The sequence below is a fragment of the Ranitomeya imitator genome, chromosome 4 (assembly GCF_032444005.1).
Source record: "Ranitomeya imitator isolate aRanImi1 chromosome 4, aRanImi1.pri, whole genome shotgun sequence".
Classification (NCBI taxonomy): Eukaryota; Metazoa; Chordata; class Amphibia; order Anura; family Dendrobatidae; genus Ranitomeya; species Ranitomeya imitator.
The window spans coordinates 11,374,860-11,399,245 of record NC_091285.1 but is presented as its reverse complement, the minus strand read 5'-3'; the positions used below and the strand labels follow the sequence as shown (position 1 = coordinate 11,399,245).

The following is a 24,386-nucleotide window of genomic DNA, read 5'->3' as shown; positions in this document are numbered from 1 at the left end:
CAGGTATATTCATGTCAATCGAACTGATCAAGTGATTGATGGGGGGGGATCCACCCAAGAGTTAGAAGAACAAGACTCTAAAACCTCTTTCTTGGCCATAGGGCTAAGGTTTGACGAGTTAATTTATACGTAACGGTATCATCTCTGCAGATAAGTTGTGTGGCTTCCATTCCACCCCTGTTACCTATAAAAGTGGCGGACCCATCATCAGAGTGGTCTTCATCTCTGCCAGTCAAGGCATTTATAGCAGAAAAGGCTTTAGTCTCCAGTACAAGATTTATGGAGGACTAGGTAATATTATAGTCGCCATGAGATCTCACCATATGACCACATGTTCTTCTAAGGGGGGAAAATATTTTGAACTAATTTACAGTTCTCTGCAGTGAGGGATTTTATGGAGACAAGTTTGAAGAAATCGACAACTCAGGAGAATTGTAAGGATGTCATTGAAACTTCAGAGAACGGGGTGATCACATCTCCGGGATATCCGACCGATGAATATCCCAGTGATCTAAGGTAATGGTTCTGAATGTTTCCATGGATTTTGGAATAATAGTTGGTCATTATGGTCTATAGATTTCCATTCCTAAAATTTGTGGCCTCATAAGTCCTAACTCCAACTAATCCTATTGTTGATCAAACGAGTCGGGAACAAGACATTCCTTAAAAGTTCCTGGCGCCAGTGACATAATCTTTCCAGTAGGCAATCACTTGCCCACTCTGAGCAGGTGGACATCCATTCTATGGGGCCAAGCTAGTTGGTGGCCCACTACTGAAGCACTTCCCCCTCAAGTCTGAATTTCAAGTACCCAGATAGCTGTTTCATAGTCGTAACCCTACATCTGATTTGAACATATTTATTTTTTTATTTTCACTATACACACAAAGGTTCAGCTCAAAGTTCAGCTTTTAATTCTAGATGTGAATGGAGGATTATCGCACCCCTTGGAAGCATCATCCGATTAGACATCGACTCATTAATTACAGAAGAAGATGAGACCGGCTGTCGGGATGTCCTCCGCGTTTATCAAGGGCTTGGTGAACAAAAAGTTCTTCGAGGTGAGAAATTAAGAAGGTGAAACTTTGACAAAACACACTGTCTATTGGTGAGGATGGAGCACGTGATTGGGTTAAGGCTGGCCATTGAGGTGTCTCACAGACTTCTATGAACAAGAAGAAGTCCGGTGATGGACCACATCCAGAAATGAAAGTTTCCTTTCATTGGACAAATTTGATGCTCATAGTTAAGATTTATATATTTTTTTTCTTCTCAGGCTATTTTTGTGGGAACATGTCTGACTATTCCATGAAGAGTAGTAGTCCAGAAATGACCTTGGTGTTTACTTCAGACTCCAAGGTGTCCATGAACGGGTTTACTTCCAGATATTCCTTTTGGAAGCTGCAGACCGGTATGAAGGCTGTTCCATTGGTCAATTATTCCAATAAATTAAGAACATGTAGTATCTATTACCTTTTTTTTGGTTGGTTGCTCATAATTCATAGTTTACAAAAATAGGAATAAAAAAAAAAAAGATTCATAATTGACTAACCTGCTTGAAGGCCGTTTCCATGTGGCCGTACAGTATACAATGTAAAAAAAGTTAACAAACCTATAAAGCAGACACCAAAGAGGGTAGCAGGTCAACCGAGATGGAACTTCGTTAACCAGTGTCTCAATAATATATATATTTTTTGCTTTTTAGATTCTGTAAATCACAACGAGGATTTGTCTAATCTCAGTAAGTTTAATTTTCTCAATAAAAAATGAAAATTTTCGAATTTCAGAGTTCACTCAATCCTTCACAATGTTTGGTACTCTCCTCTCTTCAAGATGTGAGTACCTTGGCCAGGCAATTCGAGATTTTGACTACTTGTCATGTGTTCTGCTATAATTTTGAAGGGGTTTTTAGGCATATTTTCTTTGTGTTTTAATCATTTTTACCTTTTCAGGTTGCCCCGTACTGAACATTTTAAGAGCTGGAACATCCAAGTTAAAATCACCCGGGTATCCGATGACTTACCTTAGTGGACTTGATTGTCGTTGGATCATTTCTTCTGAATCTGGGATCGACCTTGCGTTATACATTGTAGACCTAGGACTGGAGGACTCTCCAAATTGCACATGGGACTTTTTAAGTATTTATGATGGAGAGGGTAATGATACCACGTTGTTGGGTAAGTTTTGTTGTTTTTGAAAGCGTGGGGATGGGGAAGAGATTATTTTTCCTTTCTCATGATCTGAAGCTTCAAATCTTCTGCTAAATTATAAAGTTCTACCACTAGGGGAGCTGAAGAGCTTACTGCATACTGGGTTACTATTGAGTTCTATTGATTGTCCGTATGCATTTAGCTCCCCCTAGTGGAGGCTGCAGGTAGACAGAATTCTACAGGGAATTTGTATGTGGTGTCAGAAAAATGGAGCAATTTTGTCTACATCTTTATTCTGGGAAATAATCCCGTGAGCAATTTTGAATCTACTTAATATAAAAATGAAGCATTTTGGTAAATTATAATGAATATGTCATTGTCTCTTGTGGGATGCCATCTAGTTTACTTTTCTTCTCCTAGTATCACTTTGCGGAAATAAGTCCAATCGTGTCTTCATCTCCAGAAGCGGCTTCCTAACTCTTCACTTCCACACCGACAACTCTGTGAGTAGTCGCGGTTTCCATATTCGTTACGGCGAGAGAAATAGATCTTCCATCATGGAGACATGGAGATCTGTGGAGGTTGCGGTTGATTATGGTAATTGTCTATCGTATAATATCCTATATTTCAGAAATATATCAACGAGTGAGCACCAAAGTCAGGGAGACATGACCTCAAAACTTTGTTTTTGATTTCTTTTTGTAGACCATTGTGGGATCTCTTCTGTAGATCCCATGCCAAAAACCAAGTCTGCTTCGATGACAGAAGTTGTTACAGATGAAAAAGGGACGCCCCGAGTTGTGGGAGGTCAGAACGCTCTGCCCAGGTCCTGGCCGTGGATCGCCAACCTTGAGGACCAATGGGGAGATTCTTTCTGTGGAGCGACAATCATCCATGAGAAGTGGTTGCTGACTGCGGCCCACTGCAACTTTGTGTAAATGTTCTCGTTATAACTCCTCGTATAGATAATTTAAAAGGATTGAAAAATATCCTACGCCTGTGCCATCGGGTCGATAACTTTCCCAAAAGTGGAATTTTGGGAGAAATTATCCATGAAGCCGAGTCGCCCGCCAGGGCCGTGGGGTACCCGGCACCGGGTCCGGGGGTCACAGGGGGATGTCACGGTGGATGTGACCCGGTCCGTGGCCCTGGGCGCCCATGTAAAAGGGGAAAGTCTTTGAAAGGGATTTGATAGAGTTTATGGTCGTGACGCCACCTGTGGTATTCGGTCAGGTGACCGATGCTGCTTTAAGGGGTCCACTGGGGTGATGTTATGGCAGCTAGATAGTATAGCTTCCCACAGGTGAAGTGTGTCCCCAGGGCTTCCCAGTGTGTAGATGGAAGATAGTGAATGGCGCAGTAAAGAACAAGGACACAGGTTTGTAGTCTCTTTACCTTGGTTTACTGAAGACTTCAGGCAGCCACAGTCCAGGGCACCAGATCACAGGCCAGGCAGGGTCCGGCTGGCTTGGAAGCGAATCCAGAGTCCCCCTTTACCAGGTGGGAGTTAAAAGCCTTCCTCTAGCGCGGTGGTGTTGTAGTCCCTTACTGCCTATGGCTTCAGATAAGGTCCTCACAGTTCTTCTCTCTGTCCCCCATATAGGATAGGACATAATCCATATAACTGGTGACTTGAGCCATTTTACAGGGACTCTAGCACGCCTCTGGCTCTATAGGTGTCACCATGCCTCCTGGGTATTAAGGCGGACAGTTAACTTGCAGTTCAGCTGTCCTGCCGTTCTCTGATGTAAGTCGTAGAGTCCTTACAACCTCGGTGGTCCGGCTACAGGTTATCTGCGCCTCAGAGGGAGGCAGCCTGCTCTTAGCTGGTCTCCCCTGATAGCTTCGCTCTCCTTCACGGTCACTCAACGATGTTCGGCTTTCTGTATATCTCTGTCCTGGAGCTGTGGTACTTCAGACCACACGGCCCCTTCATGCCTTCTGACCCTCTAGGTCGGTCTGCTCTCTTCTCTGTCTCTGACAATCTGATCTCTCTTTCCCTCCAAACCACTATATAGGGGAGTCACCTATCAAATAGGATCAAAAGCTCCCCCTTGTGGCCTGGAGTGTGAACATGTTGTGTGTATGGTGGTTACCTGATAAGTTATCCTTCATCGCTTCCAAACGTAACATCACTCTCCCCGTGAGGAAAGCAATGCTACTGTGACGACCAGGACCCTGGGGCGCCACAAAGCCCCCTCCCTCTAGATCATTCAATAGAAAAATGCTTCCGATTGAAAAGTTTTATGAAGGGAGGAGACACTGGGTGGCGTGACCAAATCTTAGTGGAATACCCATGAATGATGGGTACTCTCAGGACCACCCAAAATCATTGGCACGTGTGCAAGGAAACTGCCTCTATGTTGTATTTGGGGCAAATTTGACTAAACTGTACATTTTGAAGGGTCCATGCAAAGTTCTATAAATGTCATGATGAATGCTGACCTCTTTTTCGCAGTGTTGGGTCAGACCGAGTGATCCTAGGACACGTAGACCGATCTTCTGCTAACAGGACAGAAGCCGTAGTAAGAAAATCCTACGTTCATGAACTGTACGACAATGACCTGGTTCCTTCAGATTACGACCTCTGCTTACTAGAGCTTGAGTTTCCTGTTCTCTTAGGTAAGAAGCTATTTTTCTGGGAAAATCTTATCGATGGCTTATCCTAATGGTAGACCATCAGTACCTGAACGGAGTAGGTTCAAGTCCTATAATTCCCTGCACTGAATACCCAGGTACAGCGCTATACGTTAAATTGTAGCTGTGCCTGGTAAATTGAACTGAGCCACATTGGTTTCATTACTTTAAATGCCAAATTTTGGGACATTTTTATGGGCTAAATCTGGACTGTTGCCAAGTATCTGAATGGCGGGAGTCTGCCTTACACATTAAACCCTTGATGGATGGCTTTATATTGACAACCAATATGGCTACCATCATAAATTCAGTAGAGTTGTCAGTCATCTTTCACAGGGACCTTGAAATGCGTTGGTGCATTAGTAAGCAGTTTCACCCCATTCAAGCTGAGGGAACATCCATAGCCGTATAGCTGCAGACATTTTATTACATTGTCTATACGAGGCTTGACATACGGTAGACTTCTCTTTCTTATTTTAGGTGATTCCGTGACTGTAATATGTTTTCCACAAGAAGCTGAAACGTTTGGACCTGACAGCTGTCTGACAGCAGGATGGGGGGCTACCAAAGGACGAAGTAAGATGTCTAACGATGCCAGCGACCGTACAGCCATCTGTAACATAACTACCATACTTTTATTCGAGAAGCAGTGAAAGTCCCGGCTCCGGCATTGACACCAATCAGCTGAATTCAGGGACTACAACAGTACAGAGCCAGCTGTGTCCCCTCTGTTTACCCTGGTGCATTGCCATACATAAAGTCGTCACCCTACATGATACCGCAGTTCAATACTGTTTACGTCAATGAATCCGGACCATTAAAACAGTTTTTTGGGGTTTCTTCAAGCCATACTTTCCGATCATCTGAATGGTTGTACCTGGTTCTGAGGCTGTATGCTTGCTTCTTCCAGTTGGCCTTCTCCTAGTTTTGGTGTCCTGCATCAATTACTATGGTTGAAGTTATACCCAAAGAAAAAATAATGACCTTGAAAACGCTAAAATGTTATGGTAGGATTGTGCCGACTAGTTTTAAGCCTCTCCCCGTCCCCAGGATGTAGTTAGTACATCATGGTAAAGATGGTCTTGCCTGTTAACTGCCATATTATATCTTACTGATGGTTCGGAGAATAGCTCGAATTGGAGTTTGTGGTCCGAGGAGAGTAGACCTCAATAAGACAGAATGTGGCCTAGATATAGAGGTCTCCATTCAGTAAAGTATTCGGAGCATCCTGAATAAAGCTGGTGAGGAGAGGTGGTGTCGCTGGCCACTTCAAAGCTTCTATAGCCACTGATGATGGCTTCCAAAACCAACACTGGCTAAGCTCCAGGGGCATGTAGGGGTGGGTCCCAGGGGATTGACATCATATTTGCAATAGAGTACTAATTGATTAATAATCACTCAAGATGCAGCGACGACACCGGAAGTCAATAGGAGAATAGTTATGGGCAAATCGACAATGAAGTCACTGGACAAGGTCTTCAAATCGAGAAATATTTAATCAGCGACAAAGACACAGCTCGTACATAAAACAAAAGCCAAGAGAAAAAACTCCTATGTTCAATTAAGAATAGTCTTTATTAGAGCAAATATATCACAAACTCCAATACATAAAAACTATTTAAAAAGATGTTGAACTGCAGAGATTGATGATTGGCAAATATAGATTGATCGTGTTAAGTCTTAAGGAGTGTTAATCATTTACGAGTTACCTCATTCGTTACAAAACGGTTAGAGATCTAAATGGAGAAAAAAGTACAACATGGAAATTTACAAGGGAGTTTTCTAGTGCCTTTAAAAGGAAATATATATCTTAATTAGCCGTAATGTAATAGGCATCCATGGGTTAGGAAGTGTTAGGTTCCAAATGCAATAAAATTGAATGATAAAGTGCAAGTGCTTATTAACCAATCTTGTATTAAACGGATCAAACACATATCCAGCCACATGGTTTCAAAGGTAGGTTTTACTGAATGGGGTTCTCTAGTTCTACACAAGACAAGTAATTATAGATATCCAATGGTCAGGAAATGTTGAATTTCAAGTACAATGGAGTGAGGACAATAAAGTGCAAGTGCCACATGTGAGCGTCACTACACAGCTGCACTTACATACATATACCCTTCATTTATCTACTCTCTGTACCCGTTCTGAGGAAGCACTAAGCGACATGTGCGTCAGAGCATCTAATCTGGTAAATATATAGTCATTACTTGTCCTATTGAAGTGTTATTCTATTTTATACACTTTATCTGTGAACTTTTGATACCCACATATCCGGATCTGGGTAAAATTCCTTTTAAACATATGATTGATTCTAAGCACTTGCACTTTATTGTCTTCACTCTATTGTACTTGGAACTCAACATTTCCTGACTTATGGATATCTATAATTACTTGTCTTGTGTGGCACTAGAGAACCGAAATTCAGATGAATGATTTACCTACCTCTGGAACCATGTGGTTGGATATGTGTTTGATCCATTTAGTATAAGATTAGTTAATAAGTATTTGCACATTATCTATTCTATTTTATTGCATTTGGAGCTAACACTTCCTAGTGGATTCCCATTACATTGAGGCTATATATATTTCCTTTTTAAGGCACTAGATAAATGTAAATGTTTTTCGTACCAGCATTTATGCATACAGTTTCTACCACCGGGTGGAGATGGCTTACCACTCATGGTTGGAAAACTATTATGACTGTATATTTCAATGTTGTACTTTTTTCTCCGTATGGGTCTCTAACCATTTTGGAATTAATTATGTGACTCGTAAATGATTAACACTTTTAAGACTAACACAAACAATCTATACTTGCCGGTCATCTTTCTCTACAGTTCAACTTCTTTTTTAATACTTTTTATATATTGGTGTTTGTGATACATTTGTTCTAATTAAGACTATTCGTAATTGAGCGTAGGCGCTTTTTCTGCTGGCTTTTGATTTATGTAAACTCACATATATTGATAGGACCTTCTTAGGCCATTTTTGGCTCATACATAGTCTGGTGTTTTCTGTAGCAACATATGGATGTGAAACCTGGACGACCAAGAAGCAAGACAGAAGAATCAACCTCTTCCAAATGTGGTTCTGGAGAAGGATGTTATCAATACCATGGATGGCAAGAAGAAAAAACAAAACAATTTTGGAAGCAGTCAAACCAAACATGTCACTTGGAAGCGATTATCACCAAACTACGACTTGCCTACTTTGGACACATCATATGAAGAGAGCAATCACTGGAGAAGAACATCATGGTCAGAAGAATAGAAGGAACAAGGCAAAGAGGAAGACCAGCGACCCAATGGCTTGATACAATCAAGACAACAACGGAGAAGACCCTGGTGGACCTATCTAGGCTTGCATGAGATTGATCTTCCTACAAAACATTCATCAATCAAATCGCCATAATTCGAGCTAAAGGCCGTAACATAAATAACTGATCGTATTCCTAAATTAAATGCTAATCTGTCACAATTTTACATAATGTGCTAATAGCAGTTCAAGTAAGTAGTATATCCCTGGGTTACACCCTCATATATGGACCCTTTCTGATGGGCTACAGTGGTCTGAGGCACCGGGTCAGCTGGTTGGATGAGACTGCTGTGGATCGTGAAGTCCCAAAATGTGTGGGATTGTCAGTAGAGATGCACTTTTTGTGATGCTGGTACTCCCCGTCACATCAACAAGAGGAAGATTTGAGAAGTGGATATAAGGTTATGTTCTTGGTGAAACTGAGTGTACATAGTGTTGTACGCATGTGGTTCCTGTTGTGTAAGCTTCAACTTGTCGGTATTTGTGGGAAAGGAACAGCTTCTCATTGGAAAAAGCCTGATGGCATAATGGTAGAGAGAAATGCTAAGTCTGCATACAGGCTGCAGTGCTTGATGTCCACATTACTTTTGGAAGCTCAGAGTTAAGAGGCATACCTCACAAGTTTGCCTATGATATGGAAAATTCAGCAAAGATCCGGTATTCACAAGTGAATTTAATGTAAAAAAAAATGTATGCAAATTTTGTTACAAGTAAATTTTTAAATTCAAATCACCTATGAAGATTGGATCTATGCTGGATATTCCACAAGTGGTGGATAATGCGGGCAGATAAGGAATATAACTAGTGATGAGCTAATATACTCGTTGCTCGGGTTTTCCCGAGCACGCTCTGGTGGTCTCCGAGTATTTATAACTGCTCGGAGATATAGTTTTGCATCACCGCAAGTGCATGATTTACGGCTATTAGCCAGCCTGAGTACATGTGGGGAATCCCTAGCAAACCGGCAACCCCCAAATGTAAATCAAGCAGCTGAGTAAACAAAAACTAAATCTCCAAGGAGATAATAAATACTCGGAGACCACGCGAGCAAAGATTATATTCGCTCATCACTAAATATAACATATTGTCAAATTATGGATTATAATAGCTGTATTGATTATATTGTGTTTCACCATGTGATAAGACTGTGAGCTGTTCATATTAGCTGGTGGTCTTGTCAGTTTGCAGTAGCTTGAGACTAAAGTGAACCAAAGATGGGTTGTTGGGAATTTACTCGGAACTTCAGATCATGACCTTGTCAGCATGCTCGACTGAGCGGAGTGTACACACATCTTGTAATAGGGAGATAAGGTCAAGCCTATATCAGACACTTCTGATGCAACATGTCTGATCCTAATTTCCTCCATAAGTGATCCACTGGAAACTTTTTAAAGATCACACCTCTGTGTGTAAATCAGTGTGTCACTAGAATATTTTGAACTCTGGGGACACCACATTGAGATATTAAAAACTTTTTCTCTTTTAGGTATCTTTTATCCTAAATTACTTCGACAAGCAAATGTCAGGCTCATGTCCACAGAAGACTGTAAGAGCTACTGGGGCCCAGATGTAACGGAAAGAAACCTGTGTGCGGGGGCTTCGGGGGCGTCTGCGTGTGTGGTGTGTAAGCTTTCCTATCTAACTCCTAGATTTTAGATATAATAGAAAAGCATGGTAATTACTTGCTGACTCCCAAATATGCCGCCCTTAGGTGAACATTCGATTGTGAAGGTTGGAGGGTTGCACCTTGATCACCCACCAGGGATGCTAGCATTAATTAAATCACTACCTAATAAACCCCTCAGCTGCACTAGACCACCAGGGATGCAGACAATAATCTTAATTGTGGTAGTCCAGAATGCTATTTAATATTCTATTCCTGGATACGATGTTGTCCTGTATTTGGCTGCTATCTATCTATCTATATATCTATCTATAATTGTCTAAGGTCCACTTCCGTCTGTCTGTCACGGAAATCCTGGGTCGCTGATTGGCCGCGACCAATCAGCGACAGGCACAGTCCGGCCGCGAATTGGCCCCTCCATACTCCCCTCCAGTCAGTGCCCCTCCATACTCCCCTCCAGTCAGCGGCCACATAGGGTTTTAGCAGTCCGTTGAATGGATTACGTTACACAGCGGCATAACGTGGTGTAACGCAGTCCGTTAATGCTGCTATTAACCCTGTGTGACCAACTTTTTACTATTGATGCTGCCTATGCAGCATCAATAGTAAAAACATATAATGTTAAAAACAATAAAAAAAATAAAAAAAACATTATATTCTCACCTTCCGGCAGTCTTTCCCGCTCCTCGCGACGCTCCGGTCCCAGGAATGCATTTCGGCAATGACCGCAGATGACGTAGCAGTCTTGCGAGACTGCTATATCATCACGGGTTATTGCCGTAATAAATTATTGGGACCGGAGCATCGCTAAACGCCTGGCCTGGATCCGGGGGCCGACGGAAGGTGAGTATATAACTATTTTTAATTTTAATTCTTTTTTTAACAGGGATATGGTGCCCACATTCCTATATACTACGTGGGCTGTGTTATATACTATGTGGCTGTGCAATATACTATGTGGCTGTGCAATATACTGCGTGGCTGTGCAATATACTGCGTGGCTAGGCAATGTACTACGTGGCTGTGTTATATACTACGTGGTCTGTGTTATATACTACGTGGTCTGTGTTATATGCTGCGTGGCCTGTGTTATATACTATGTGGCTGTGTTATATGCTACGTCTCTGTGCTATATACTACGTGGCCTGTGCAATATACTGCGTGGCTGGGCAATATAATACTACGTGGGCTGTGTTAAATACTACTTGGGCTGTGTTATATACTGCGTGGACTGAGCTATATAGTACGTGGCCTGTGCGATATACTACTATACATATTCTAGAATACCTGGTGCGTTAGAATCTGGCCACCATCTGGTTTATTATATTGCTGTATTTTAACTTTTTTTTTTGTTCCATATTTCCCTGGGAGCCCCGACCAAACACTGTCAGGAATGGATACGTGGCCTCATATATGCAGCTCTCCAGTGGCATAACTAGAGTCCAATGGGCCAAATGCAAAATTTGGACCTGGGCCCCTACCTACATCTTCGTCAGATGTATGGACCCTTGTAGCGTTCCTGATCCTGTGAAGACATGTGTTTGCCCTTTCATGTAACAATGTCCCCCCATCTTGTAATAATGTCCCTGATCCCAGCACCTTCCTGTAATAATGTCCCCCATCCTGCAGTTCTCTCACTACATTTTTATCGAAGTTATGAAAAGTGCAATTCCCAAGCAAGAGAATGGCGCAAGACGGGCATGTGCGTCCGGTTTCCCATTCCTGGCCATGTGTGACAGGGCTTTATTCTTGAGAAAAATTCACATCCCAACAGTGGGACGCGGATCTTTAGGATGTTTATGGCCTATTCGGTGGATATGCTATAAAGGTCCAAGATAGGTCAGCCCCATGTATACCTTAGACTTGCATAGAGTAGTTTTGCTTCTTTGCAGCAGTTGGGCTGGGACTGACACTTCTTCTTTTTGCAGGGGGATTCCGGGGGTCCACTGATCTGCCGGTCAGAAAACAAGTACAAGTTGGTTGGAGTAGTCAGCTGGGGAAGCGACACTTGTGACCTCAATGCTCCTGCTGTATATTCCTCAATATCTAAGTACAGAGCCTGGATAGAGAAACACATCGGAGATTAATGAAGGAAAAACAAGATGTAATAAACAGAACTTTAATTTCTTGGTCATGCATGTTTTTTTTATAAACCGATGTGGTAAAACGTCTCTTAACAGCCACGTAGTGTTTTTTTTTTTAAATCTCTGTTCTCAGCATGTAGATCTCTGCCGGTTTTCACGTCTCCCCTGACCTTACTTGCTTTTGCCGCAGCTGCCTGGCACTGGTCACTGCAGTCAGTTTTGTTTTCGGTCCATAGCAGACTAAACATGGTGACCAACGAGCATCTGATGAGTCTGTGAAGGGCAGCAGCGCCCTCCTGGACTGTGAGCCTGACAAATATGGTGCAGATAGACTCAACCCTGAAAAAGCGACGTACAGACGCAAACTCTAATATATAGAGAGGGACAGTGCAGCAGGATCCAAAAAATATTTCACTTGTTTGCCCCGACAACTACTGCGCATGTTCTTAGCTTCTATTAGACAGCAGTCTACTGTATGCATTATGGCAGGGGTGGGCAACTAGTTTTCCTGAGGGGGTTCATCAGACCATGACTGTTGTGGAGGCTGTACCAATAGGCTGAAATTAATTCTACTCAAAATTCATATTATATCTATTTTATATTACTATTATATCACTTAATATTAAGAAGATGCAGCCCCCTTTATATACAGTATGAGCCCCCTCATTGCCCCTATATCCAGTGTGAACCCCACATAGACTCCTGTACACAGCGTGAGCCCCCACATACTCTCCTGCACATAGTTTGAGCCCTCACGTAGCCTCCATATATACAGCATAATCCCCCACATAGCCTGCTATACACATGCAAATATGCCATATACATATGAAGAAAAAAAAAATCCTACTCATCCGGCTCCCATTCCCCCGGCACTCTGCTCTGGTCTCCGCTGCACTGACTCTTCACAATCAGCATGTGAAACAGCGGACACAATGATGTAATTTCACCGCATCTTCTGTCTCACTTGCTGATTGGTGGAGGAAGGCACCAGCGGCCCACTCCTCCACCAATGTATTTACAGCTGTCTGCATCCTGAGACTCCATAATAAGTGCGTGCCTCACTCCCGACCTCAGAGAAGGTCATATCTGGCTTTACGCGCATGCGCTCTCGCAGGGCCGGTTTCATCAACACATCTCGCAAGCCTGTCACCAGTTGGTCTCGCAGCACAACGTCAATTGACCCCACACCTACGCCGTCCTTCCGCATAATGGCAATATTAAGCTCCTGCAGTGCATTCATATATTGCGTCACGGTCGCCCCCTCTCTTTGTACCCGGTGGAACAGTCACATGCTGTTATGATCCGGTGACCTTGGAGCAACATGAGAACTTTCACTGGAGAAGGTGGCCACTATACTGACCGCAATCCTGAACTTAACACCGCAACTAGAAGTAGCCGTGGAGTGTACCTAACACACCTAGACACCTCGTCACAGCCGGAGGACTAAATACCCCTAAAGATGGAAATAGGAATACTATCTTGCCTCAGAGCAGATCCCCAAAGGATAGACAGCCCCCCACAAATATTGGCGGTGAGTTGGAGAGGAAAAAACATACACAGGTAGAAAAACAGGATTTAGCACAGGAGGCCACTCTAGCTAGATAGGACAGGATAGGACAGAGTTCTGTGCGGTCAGTATTAAAACTTTTCAAAAATATCCACAGCAGAATATACAAAAACTTCCTACATCTAACTAAAGATGTAGGAGCTTATATCTGCAACTCCAGTGAATCCTACAATCAGAGCAGGAATACAAACAAAAACAAGCACACAGCAGTGTGCCACAGATACAAAAACCAAACACTTATCTTTGCTGAATTTGGCAGCAAGCAGAAGCCAGAAAGTGATCCATCACTTCACAAGGAACATTGACAACTTGCAAGGGCTAATGAATCCTGCACACCTAAATATCCCAGTCAGAATTGTAATTAGCAGATACACCTGGCCAGGACTGCGACTCAGAGACAACTGCATTCCCACCTACAACCACTGGAGGGAACCCAAGAGCAGAATTCGCAACACATGCGCAGCTCCCCTACGTCAGTGGGGTCAAGTATACGTAATACTTTGTCCAGGGTATCTCTCGCCTGAGGGGGGTCTGAGCATAACAGAGTTCCGTGCAGCCCCCTCTAGGGCCATCACAGCTATTTCCACCTGCAGAGCCGGCGTCATAGGATGCATCCGCATCATCCCTCAGATGTGCTCCGTCCAACTCCACAACATGACATTGCTCCCTGAAAATTTTGGCAGGTTAACTAACATGGCTCCCAGGGAGATGCTAGACCTGAGGCCTTCCCCAACTCTTTGGTCTGCCCCTTCCGCGCTACCGTGTGACATCCTGCCGGCTACGCCAAGTGTAATAGGGTGCAGGGTTGAGTATGTCACCACGGAACAGACAGACCAACTGTTGAGGGGAATTTATTACCAGGCGTAAGATTCTCCTCGCAGGGAGTAAACAGGGGGTTAAATAGAGATAAATCAAACAGTAAACAGTTAAGCGGAATCAAAAGGGTTAACGAGTGTTCTTGTAACTTATCAGTCCAGGGAGGTCCTGACTGGAGGGTCCTAATTCCAATGTGGGTACAGTCACCAGCAGCACTTGAGATCCTGAAGTGTCTCCTCGGAACTGGAGACTCCGGGTTTAAGTCTTTTGCAGTCTTTTCTTCCAGGGAAGCTGAAAGCAGGAAGTAACTCAGTCCCTCTGCTGCCAGTCTCTGTATATCAGGCTGGCAGACTTTCTGCAGTAGCAATGCTACACACACACACACACTGAGCAGTTTACTTGTCACACTCAGGGGTCCTGGCTTGTCACTGCGGTCACTGGGGCTGTGCGCTCAGGTCACTGTCAGGGGATACGTCTTCTCTGATTACGGAGGCTTCCAAGTCCACACTTTCACATCCAGCCTTCACTACGGCAGGTATCTCAGCCTCAGTGCCCTCACGGGGAGCACTCTCTTTCGGGGAGCGCGGCGCTGCAGCTTGCTCTCTGTCTGGAGCGCTGTCCACTCTGTCTGGTGCACTCTGCTCTCCCGCTCTTTTCTGACCACACCCCCGTCTCTTCCTCCCTGCCCCCAGCCGTCACATGGTCCCTTCTGACCAGGGCAGAAAGTCTTCCCCCCGACAACCCAGCTGTCTGACTAAGTGGTTCCAGGTAAGGAGCAGGGAAAGCAACCTCCTTACAGGGTAACAGTATGTGAATTTGTAGTGGGCATGCAGACAACGTTGTGTAAGAAGGGAGCATGAGGAGCGGTCTGTGGGAGAGCTGTCTGCAGGAGAGAGTAAGGCACGGCGGGAGAGCTGTCTGCAGGAGAGAGTAAGGCACGGCGGGAGAGCTGTCTACAGGAGAGAGTAAGGCACAGCGGGAGAGCTGTCTGCAGGAGAGAGTAAGGTACGGCAGGAGAGCTGTTGCAGGAGAGAGCAAAGCACGGCAGGAGAGTAAGGCACGGCGGGAGAGCTGTCTGCAGGAGAGAGTAAGGCACGGCGGGAGAGCTGTCTACAGGAGAGAGTAAGGCACGGCGGGAGAGCTGTCTGCAGGAGAGAGTAAGGTACGGCAGGAGAGCTGTTGCAGGAGAGAGCAAAGCACGGCAGGAGAGTAAGGCACGGCGGGAGAGCTGTCTGCAGGAGAGAGTAAGGCACGGCGGGAGAGCTGTCTACAGGAGAGAGTAAGGCACGGCAGGAGAGCTGTCTGCAGGAGAGAGTAAGGTACGGCAGGAGAGCTGTTGCAGGAGAGAGCAAAGCACGGCAGGAGAGTAAGGCACGGCGCGAGAGCTGTCTGCAGGAGAGGGTAAGGCATGGTGGGTGAGCTGTCTGCAAGGGAGAGCTGTCAGCAAGGGAGAGTAAAGCACGGATGGGAGCGGTCTGCGGGAGAGAGTAAGGGACAGCGGGAAATCTGTCTGCGGGGGAGAGTAAGGAATGGAGGGAAGAGGTCTGCGGGACACTAAGGCATGAGGGAGAGCTGTCTATGCAAGAGAGGAAGGCACGCGGAGCTGACTGTGTGACTCTTACACAGAATGTTTCATTTAAGAAGATAAAATTATTTTTCCAAACACTTGGAAACGTAAAATCAATCTCCTCTCCCTTCCTTAGTGCTTCAGACCACTTATTAGAGTCTTTCACTGAGCCCAATCGCAGCTCCAAACCTTAGGGTACCGTCTCACAGTGGCACTTTGGTCGCTATGACGGCACGATCCGTGACGCTCCAGCGTCGCTCCATTATCGCTCCAGCGTCGTAGACTGCGGTCACACTTCGCAATGCACGGCGCAATGACGTATTTGCGATGTAGAATAAGCACAGGAGGTGGAGAATATTGTCCACACCTTTGTTACACGATGCGATCATGCCGCCACAGCGGGATACTTGACGACGAAATAAAGTTTCAAACGATCTGCTACGACGTACGATTCTCAGCGGGGTCCCTGATCGCAGTAGCGTGTCAGACACAGCGAGATCATAAGTATATAACTGGAATGTCACGGATCGTGCCGTCGTAGCGACCAAAGTGCCACTGTGTGACGGTACCCTTAGACTCTCTCCTCACGTCCTTCTTTTCCCTTTAGTGTCTCACACTCAACTCTGTAACCCTGTCTCCAGACCAGAACGTATAGGGAAGCTACCCTGAAATCGGGTTTAGAGATCGCCCTTCTGGTCTGGAGTTAAGGCCCCTTCACATTAAGCGACGCTGCAGCGATACCGACAACGATCCGGATCGCTGCAGCGTCGCTCTTTGGTCGCTGGAGAGCTGTCACACAACGATCCCGAGGTCCCCGGTAACCAGGGTAAACATCGGGTAACTAAGCGCAGGGCCGCGCTTAGTAACCCGATGTTTACCCTGGTTACCATGCTAAAAGTAAAAAAAAACAAACACTAGATACTTACCTACCGCTGTCTGTCCTCCAGCGCTGCGCTCTGCTTCTCTGCACTCCTCCTGTACTGTCTGTGAGCCGGAAAGCAGAGCGGTGACGTCACCGCTCTGCTTTCCGGCTCACAGCCAGTACAGGAGGAGAGCAGAGCACAGCGCTGGAGCACAGACGGCTGTAGGTAAGTATCTAGTGTTTGTTTTTTTTACTTTTAGCATGGTAACCAGGGTAAACATCGGGTTACTAAGCGCGGCCCTGCGCTTAGTTACCCGATGTTTACCCTGGTTACCAGTGAAGACATCGCTGGATCGGTGTCACACACGCCGATCCAGCGATGTCCACGGGAGATCCAGCGACGAAATAAAGTTCTGGACTTTATTCAGCGACCAACGATCTCCCAGCAGGGGCCTGATCGTTGGTCGCTGTCACACATAACGATTTCATTAACGATATCGTTGCTACGTCACAAATAGCAACGATATCGTTAACAATATCGTTATGTGTGAAGGTACCTTTAGGAAGGTGTTGCCTGTTTGTGTTACATACCAAATGAATCCCTCCTTACCTCCAGGCATGACACCTCCCCCGTTAGGAAGACAATGCCATTGTGTTAACCGGACTCCTGGGGTGTCACATTTACATATTCGTAAACGGCTGAAGAAAAATAAAAGCTCAATAAGGTCTTATCTGGGTATAAGGAGATAAAGTCTATTAAAATTTACTCAGCAGATCCAGCCCTTACACAGGCTCAGCTGCTGCCGATCCACCGGTCTCCTCATGATCAACCAAAGGTTAAAAAAAAAACGGGATATAAAGGTAGATTCTTCTCCGCGCCAATTGAAAAATTAGAAGTCCAGATGGGTAATCCAATGAAAAAGTGGCTTTATTCAACCACCAGGTTGAATGTGTGAATTCTGTGTGTTATCCTGATGAAGGAGCACTGGTGCTCCAAAATGCGTTGAATAAAGCCACTTTTTCATTGGGTTACCCATCTGGACTTCTAATTTTTCAAGCGGCGCAGAGAATTTACCCTTATATCCCATTTTTTACATTTACATATTGCAATACATTTCTTCAAATATGTAACATCTAAATAGTTTCTTTTTGAGTAGTTCAACACCAAGAATGAGCCCAGATGATGTGGCTGAATGTCCACCGCCTTCCACCATATCGCTGCCGACCACCTATTGTATCCTCACCCGGCCCTTGTAGATTATGAACCCTCGTGGGCAGGGTCCTCTCCCCTCCTGCCACACGGCTCCGCTCCGTTAGGGCGATAGGACCCACTACGAGGTTTGCCGTGAAGGGGCAGTGGGCTTCATATAGTCTGATCAGAATGTTAAACTGAAAACCTCATATTCAGTTATATAAATTTTTGCCTAGCGGCTTTAGATCAACGTATGATTTTGGGATGTGCGGTTCATGCTCTTTTTTTTTTTTTTTTGCAAAGCATATTGTAATAAAACTGTTTTCTTGTTATAATACATAGGTGTTTGCTTCTCATCTTAGAACTGTGATAGTGAAGTCTCTCATGATATCCCTGAAAATTTTCTGCCTCTTATTTGTCCTGATCGTAGATTTTTTGCTTAGTCTATTGTATTTAAAGGCTAAGAGTAAACCGACATCGGTGACGAGTTTAGCCTTACAACTTCTACTTTCGTTTCTTTCTTCCGCCATCATTGAAGGCGCCTGCTGGTCTAGGAGAGGAGCTAAAATGTTCCATCTGTCTGACCCTGTATACAGATCCTGTAAACCTGAGATGTGGACACAACCTCTACCGGATCTGTATGGATCAGATCCTGAATACGCAGGATTATTCTGTAATTTCTTCGTGTTCTAAATGTAGAGCAAAGTTTCAGGAACGACCTGCACTGACTAACGTTGTGTAGACAGGAAATCCTCCACTACATCACGAGGAGGTCAAGATGATCCGCTGCACTTACTGTCTTCACGCTCCGGTACCTGCTGTTAAATCTTGTCTGTTATGTGAGGCTTCTCTGTGTGATCAACACCTGAGAGTTCACAGCAAAGCAGCAGAACACGTCCTCACTGATCCCACCACCTCTCTGAAGAATAGTAAATGTTCTGTCCATAAGAAGATCCTGGAATATTTCTGCACTGAGGACGCCGCTTGTATCTGTGTGTCCTGCTATCTGATTGGAAAACACAGAGGACATAAGCTGGAGTCTCTAGATGAAGCCTCTAAGAAGAAGAAGGAAAAATTGAGACATTTTTTCATGAAGTTGATCACAAAGAAGGAAGAGACTGAGGGAAGAGTTTGGGGACTATTGGAGAACAGGAGAAAAGCTAATGAAAAAGCATCTGGAAAAGTTGAGAGAGTCACTGCCCTGTTCATAGACATTAGGAGACGGGTGGACGACCTGGAGAAGAGGATCCTGAATGATATTTCCTGGCAGAAAGAAGTGTTAATGTCACATATGATCCAAAAGCTGGAAATAAAGATGGACGAGCTGTCCAGGAAGATGAGGCACATTGAGGAGCTGTGTAACATGACGGATCCACTGACTGTCTTACAGGAACCAGACACCGGTGACTTGTGTGATCGTGAGGAGGATGGACGTGATGAGGCCACAGGAGGACATGATGGAGGTGATGAGGACACAGGAGGACATGGAGGTGATGAGGCCACAGGAGGACATGATGGAGATGATGAAGACAAAAGAGATGGCGATGATCAAATTGTGGAGCCAATCTCATACCTATCACACACTTTATCTGCTATGATAAGAGATATAAATGTGATCTTCCATGTTCAGGATCCTGCAGTGCAGACATATTACTGGATGTAAACACGGCTGCTAATAATCTCCTTATATCAGACAACCTGAAAACTGCGACCTGGACAGAAATGAACCAGAATCGTCCAGAAACAGCAGCGAGATTCCAGGGTTATCAGGTGATGAGCAGGAGGAGATTTACCTCAGGACGACATTACTGGGATGTGGAGATCGGTGCATCACCAAGGTGGAGGTTGGGGATGTGTTACCCCAGTATAGACAGGAGGGGGCCTCAGTCATACATTGGGTATGATAAGTCCTGGGGTTTATATGGCGGGCAGGTTTATAATAATCGATGTGTAGTGATACATGACAGTGAAGAGATCAGATTACCTCACCAGATCTCCAATGATCGGTTCAGAATATATCTGGATTATGAGGCCGGGCAGTTGTCCTTTTATGAGCTGTGTGACCCCATCAGACACTTACACACCTTCACTGCCGCCTTCACCGAGCCTCTACATGCTGTGTTATGTATGTGGGGAGGTTATATTAAGTTATTTGAGAGTGGGACTTCCGAGGAACCATTATTATGAAACAAAGCTGCTCAGAGACCGAAGACTTTATATGGAGCAGAGTATTTAGACGTGAGAGTCCTCAGTGGTCGATACCTTTTGCATTAGTCTTTGCCTGATGAAGAGACCTGAGTAGTCTCGAAAGCTGCAATTTGTGACCATCTTTTCAGTTCGCCATTAAAAGGTATCAACCACTGAGGACTCTCACGTCTAAATATTTTTCTATCTACTGGCCAACACGGTACAAAGCTATATATCTTTCCTGTATCAAAATAGGGAGCAGAGTGTTACTGGTGAAGTAATTCGGCTATTAGGAAGGTTGTGCTCATTTTCTATTTTTTTTATGGGCTTCTCCTTTTCTGTGTTCTTTAATAGAACTCAAATCCTAGTAGAAAGTTGCGAAATGTTCCTTATACAATGATTAATCTTCATGCTCGTGGCTCAAAAGGCCTAGACAATCATAACAAAGTTGTAGATTTACAGTTACCAAGTAGTAGTTAAGGTCTCGTTCACAATCGGTGGAATTTTTCAAGAGTCTTCTGGCGTGAGATCGCTCTCGGAGATGCCTGAAAAATCAGTCAGAAATGCTTGAAAAAAATCTTCCATTTCATTTCCATTGTAAAACTACTTGCTGTTTATTTGTTCCGTTTTTTGGGGGGATTTTCTTTTTCTCGAAGTTTGGTGGTAGAAAAGAAAGTGCATATCAAGAGTCTCCTCATGAAAAACATTGCGAACGAGGCACAGTCAAATCCAAAGACGTATAAAAAGAGAGAGAGAAAATCTTGCGATCCCAATGTATTATTATTCCTCTATAAATCATTCGTAAGGCCACACCTAGAACATGGGACCCAGTAATGGGCTCCACATTATAGAAAGAATATTGAAAAGTTAGTTCAGAGGTGGCAACTAAACTAGACATGGGATAAGGCCTCTCGCGTGATGAGAGGTTGGAAAAGTTGGGCTTAGAAAAAAAGATGTCTCAGAGGAGACCTCATATACATGGATACATGTGTGGTTAATACAAAGGACAGGCAGAAGATTTATTCCTTCCAACGGACTAGGACACATTCACTACGGGTGGAATAAAGGCGATTCTGGCAGCTTAATAAGAAAGGGTTCTTTACAGTTAGAGCAGTCAGACTGCAGAATGCCAACCACAAGAGGTTGTAATGGCCGACACTGTAACAGAATTTCTAAAAGGACCATTGTAGGTTATTATTATTAATCTAGCGATAGAAAATGTATAAGTGGTAGAGAAAGGGAGAACTTGATGGACTTGTGCCTTTTTCAGATGTGGCCTCACCAGTGATTTATAGAGGGGTAATAATACGTCAGGATCACAGGATTTTCTCTCTCTTTTTATACACCCTAAAATCTTGCTTGTTTTGGCGGCTGCTGATTACACCGAGTGCTGCTGCTCAGCTTACTTGTAAGCAGATTTCCCCGTCCTTCTCCTGTCCTGTAGTCCCAGGCATTCTCCCATCTAATGTATGTGCCGCAATAGGATTACTCTGTCCTCAGTGATTACTCTACATTTATCTACGTTAAATCTCGTTTGCCAAGTGTTTGCCCATCAGACGTCTTATCCAGATCATTTTGCAATATTGTAATGTCAAGGTCAGATTTTAGTATCCTGAATAGTTTGGTGTCATCGGCAAAGACGGACACTTTACTCTAAATCCCATCCACAAAGTCATTAATAAAGAGAATCGGTCCTAGCACAGATCCCTGCGGTCCCCACTGCTCTCAGGATATATTCCTGCAATGCCCATAGATTCCTATGGTCCCTACTGCTCCCAGTACAGATTCCTGCAAATCTCACTGCTCCCAGTACAGATCCCTGCAGTCTCCACTGTTCCCAGTACAGATCCCTGTGGTCCCCACTGTTCCCAGTTCAAAACCCTGCGGTGCCCACTGCTCCCAGTACAAATCTTTGCGGTTCCCACTGCTTCCAGTACAGATCCCTGCGATTCCCATTGCTGACTTTATCCCATTTGGAGAATGTACCATTTATGACAGTTCTTTGTTTCTTGTCATTTAGCCAATTTCTTACCCATCTGCATATAGTTTCCCCCAGTCTCGGATTCTGTAGCTTCAGTATAAGGCTGTTATGTGGTACAGGATCAGATGCCTTTATAAAGTCCAGATAAATCACATTAGCTGCATTACCAACATCCAGACTTAGAACTTACCTCCTCATAGAAATCCAACAAATACTGAGCTCAGCTCCCTCAGTATCCGTGGATGAATATCATCTGGTCAAAGGGATTTATCAATGTTTAATTTGCTCAGACGTAGATGTACTTCTTCTTGTGTTAAATTATATCAGGTTGTAAACTTTTGATTTTTGCCTTGTTGAATTATCCCTGGAACAGATAGTTCATTGGTGAACATGGATGAAAGTGCCTGTATAATATCTCAGCCTTTTCTTTGTCCTCTATTATCTTATTATCATCTTTTAAAGGGCTTATAACATTTTTTTTTTCTTTTTGGCATTGATGTATTTTTTAAAACATTTTGGGGAATCATTTTAATGTCGTTGGCGATTTGTTTTTCTCTAGATAACTTTCCAGCTTGATTTATTTTTTTACATTTCTTACTTAGATCGGTATAATCCTGAAATGCTATTTCTGTATTCTCGATCTTCGAGATTTTGATTTCCCATTCAACCTATGTAACTATGTAAAATGTTGGAAAAAATAAAGACTTCATGAAGCAAATTCTGCAGAAATGCTGAAGAAACTTTTTAAAACCGCTTCAGACAACACCTAAAGTGAAAAAAAAAGAAAAGACTGCTATAACCTTCCCAAATAAACTACAGAGCGTTTCCTGAAGGGGTTTCCACTAGAAATGTGGACCACATCATCAAAACTCTGTGCACACCCTTACTGTCATGCACAGTGTAATACAGACTAAGTGCAACGCAAAGGGATAAGGGAAAGGGGGGGACAACACTACGGAAGCAGGGAGTGCAGACCCCTAGGCAGATCTAACATCATCCTGTCTGCCCTAAGAGACCCTAAATAGGTGCCTCACCTATCGCCGAGCAGAATACCTCGTCCCTGTCAGACCATATCGGTAAGCCCTGCTTAGGGAAGGAAGGGGTGAACACTGGTCGAACCCCGCTAACACTAAAGACAGCTAGGATACACAAAACAAGGGGAAACATAGCTTGAATAGACTCAAAGAGAAACACTGTCATCCTTCAAACTCCAACTGCTACAGCTCCAAGCCTCAACAGAGAAGTGCAAATAGAAAATAACACCCGCAACTCTCAACAGGAAGTTGGGAGTTATAAACACCCAGATCCAGGTGACACCATTAAGGCAGGGGGAGGTGGCTACCAGTCTGTAAGGCCAACCGCTGAGACCTTCTGCAGCCAGATGCAACACGACTGTATGCAGCCTCTGACTCACCCAGGACACTTACTTTTACATTCTGTGCTGCACCAGGTCATGATTTATTGTTGGTGCTTTTATTATAGTTTGCTGTGATCAATAAATACATGAAATTTTATGATTGCCGATGATTAATTTAAATTATTGTTAATGTATGTGATAACATAAAATAAAAGATGATACAAAAAATACCTGTAGCATCATTCCTGGTCCAAAATATTATGTTATCATCTATTCATAGCTGATCAACAATTTGCAGCAATCCCATAGACAATGAATGTAATGGAGGTCAAACATGGTCACCTCTGCTCTATTAAAGAGGGGGCTCCACAGAACCCAATTCCTGGGTTCCAGAGCCCTGACCTCCGGGTCATGAGGTTGTACCTGAAACGAACGGTAGGTTATTTGTTATGCTATGGATAGGAGATAACTTAATATTCTGAGAATAACCTGCTATGCACCTGTCTCGACTCCATGACCGACCAGGCTCTGCTGCCTTTCCCTGTGGCTGCCACCCTTTACCATGTTCCAAGTCAGCTTTCATAAATTGCCTGCTGTGCCCACTGACACTTGTCTTGGAGTTTGTCACCATTCAGTTCCTTCAGCTGCAAAATACTGTAGTTTTGACAACCTGAAGCCCTTGTTCTGGGACCTGCTGATTAGCCCATCTTCTGCTGTAGTCATTATGAACTGTTATTGAGAGACAGTTCACATTACATTGCAATCATCTCTGCAAACTTGTGTGGATTCTTCAACTTGAATCTACAGCACATCATGGTTCAGACTTGCTGTTTAACCTTTTATCTGCTCTCCTGTGTTTATCTACACTCCTGGTCCTTTGGCTTTCGATGTTTCCTGCTTGCTTGTCGTTCAACATAGCCCATTGTCTACTCCTGGGCCATGGATTGCATGTGTTCATTTGCATTAAAACCATTGCCATTGGCTAGAAATTATTTATCTGAACTGGTTATGTAATTCGCTATGAGCAAATCGGAGGTTTTCCAGGC

At 44.0% G+C, this 24,386-nt stretch overlaps 1 protein-coding gene across 1 annotated transcript in view; it reads left to right on the top strand.

The window, feature by feature from the left end:
- Positions 1-9,698, top strand: part of OVCH1 (ovochymase 1) — a 39,391-nt gene extending 29,693 nt beyond the window's left edge. The window contains exons 23-34 of the mRNA XM_069763017.1: positions 151-291; positions 384-516; positions 920-1,059; positions 1,275-1,409; positions 1,704-1,739; positions 1,951-2,175; positions 2,569-2,745; positions 2,854-3,082; positions 4,607-4,770; positions 5,266-5,361; positions 7,809-8,294; positions 9,590-9,698. Coding sequence (XP_069619118.1) covers positions 151-291; positions 384-516; positions 920-1,059; positions 1,275-1,409; positions 1,704-1,739; positions 1,951-2,175; positions 2,569-2,745; positions 2,854-3,082; positions 4,607-4,770; positions 5,266-5,361; positions 7,809-8,101 — 1,769 coding nt within the window. The 3' untranslated portion in view covers positions 8,102-8,294; positions 9,590-9,698. The remainder of the gene's footprint in view (positions 1-150; positions 292-383; positions 517-919; positions 1,060-1,274; positions 1,410-1,703; positions 1,740-1,950; positions 2,176-2,568; positions 2,746-2,853; positions 3,083-4,606; positions 4,771-5,265; positions 5,362-7,808; positions 8,295-9,589) is intronic.
- The last annotated feature ends 14,688 nt before the right edge of the window (positions 9,699-24,386 follow it).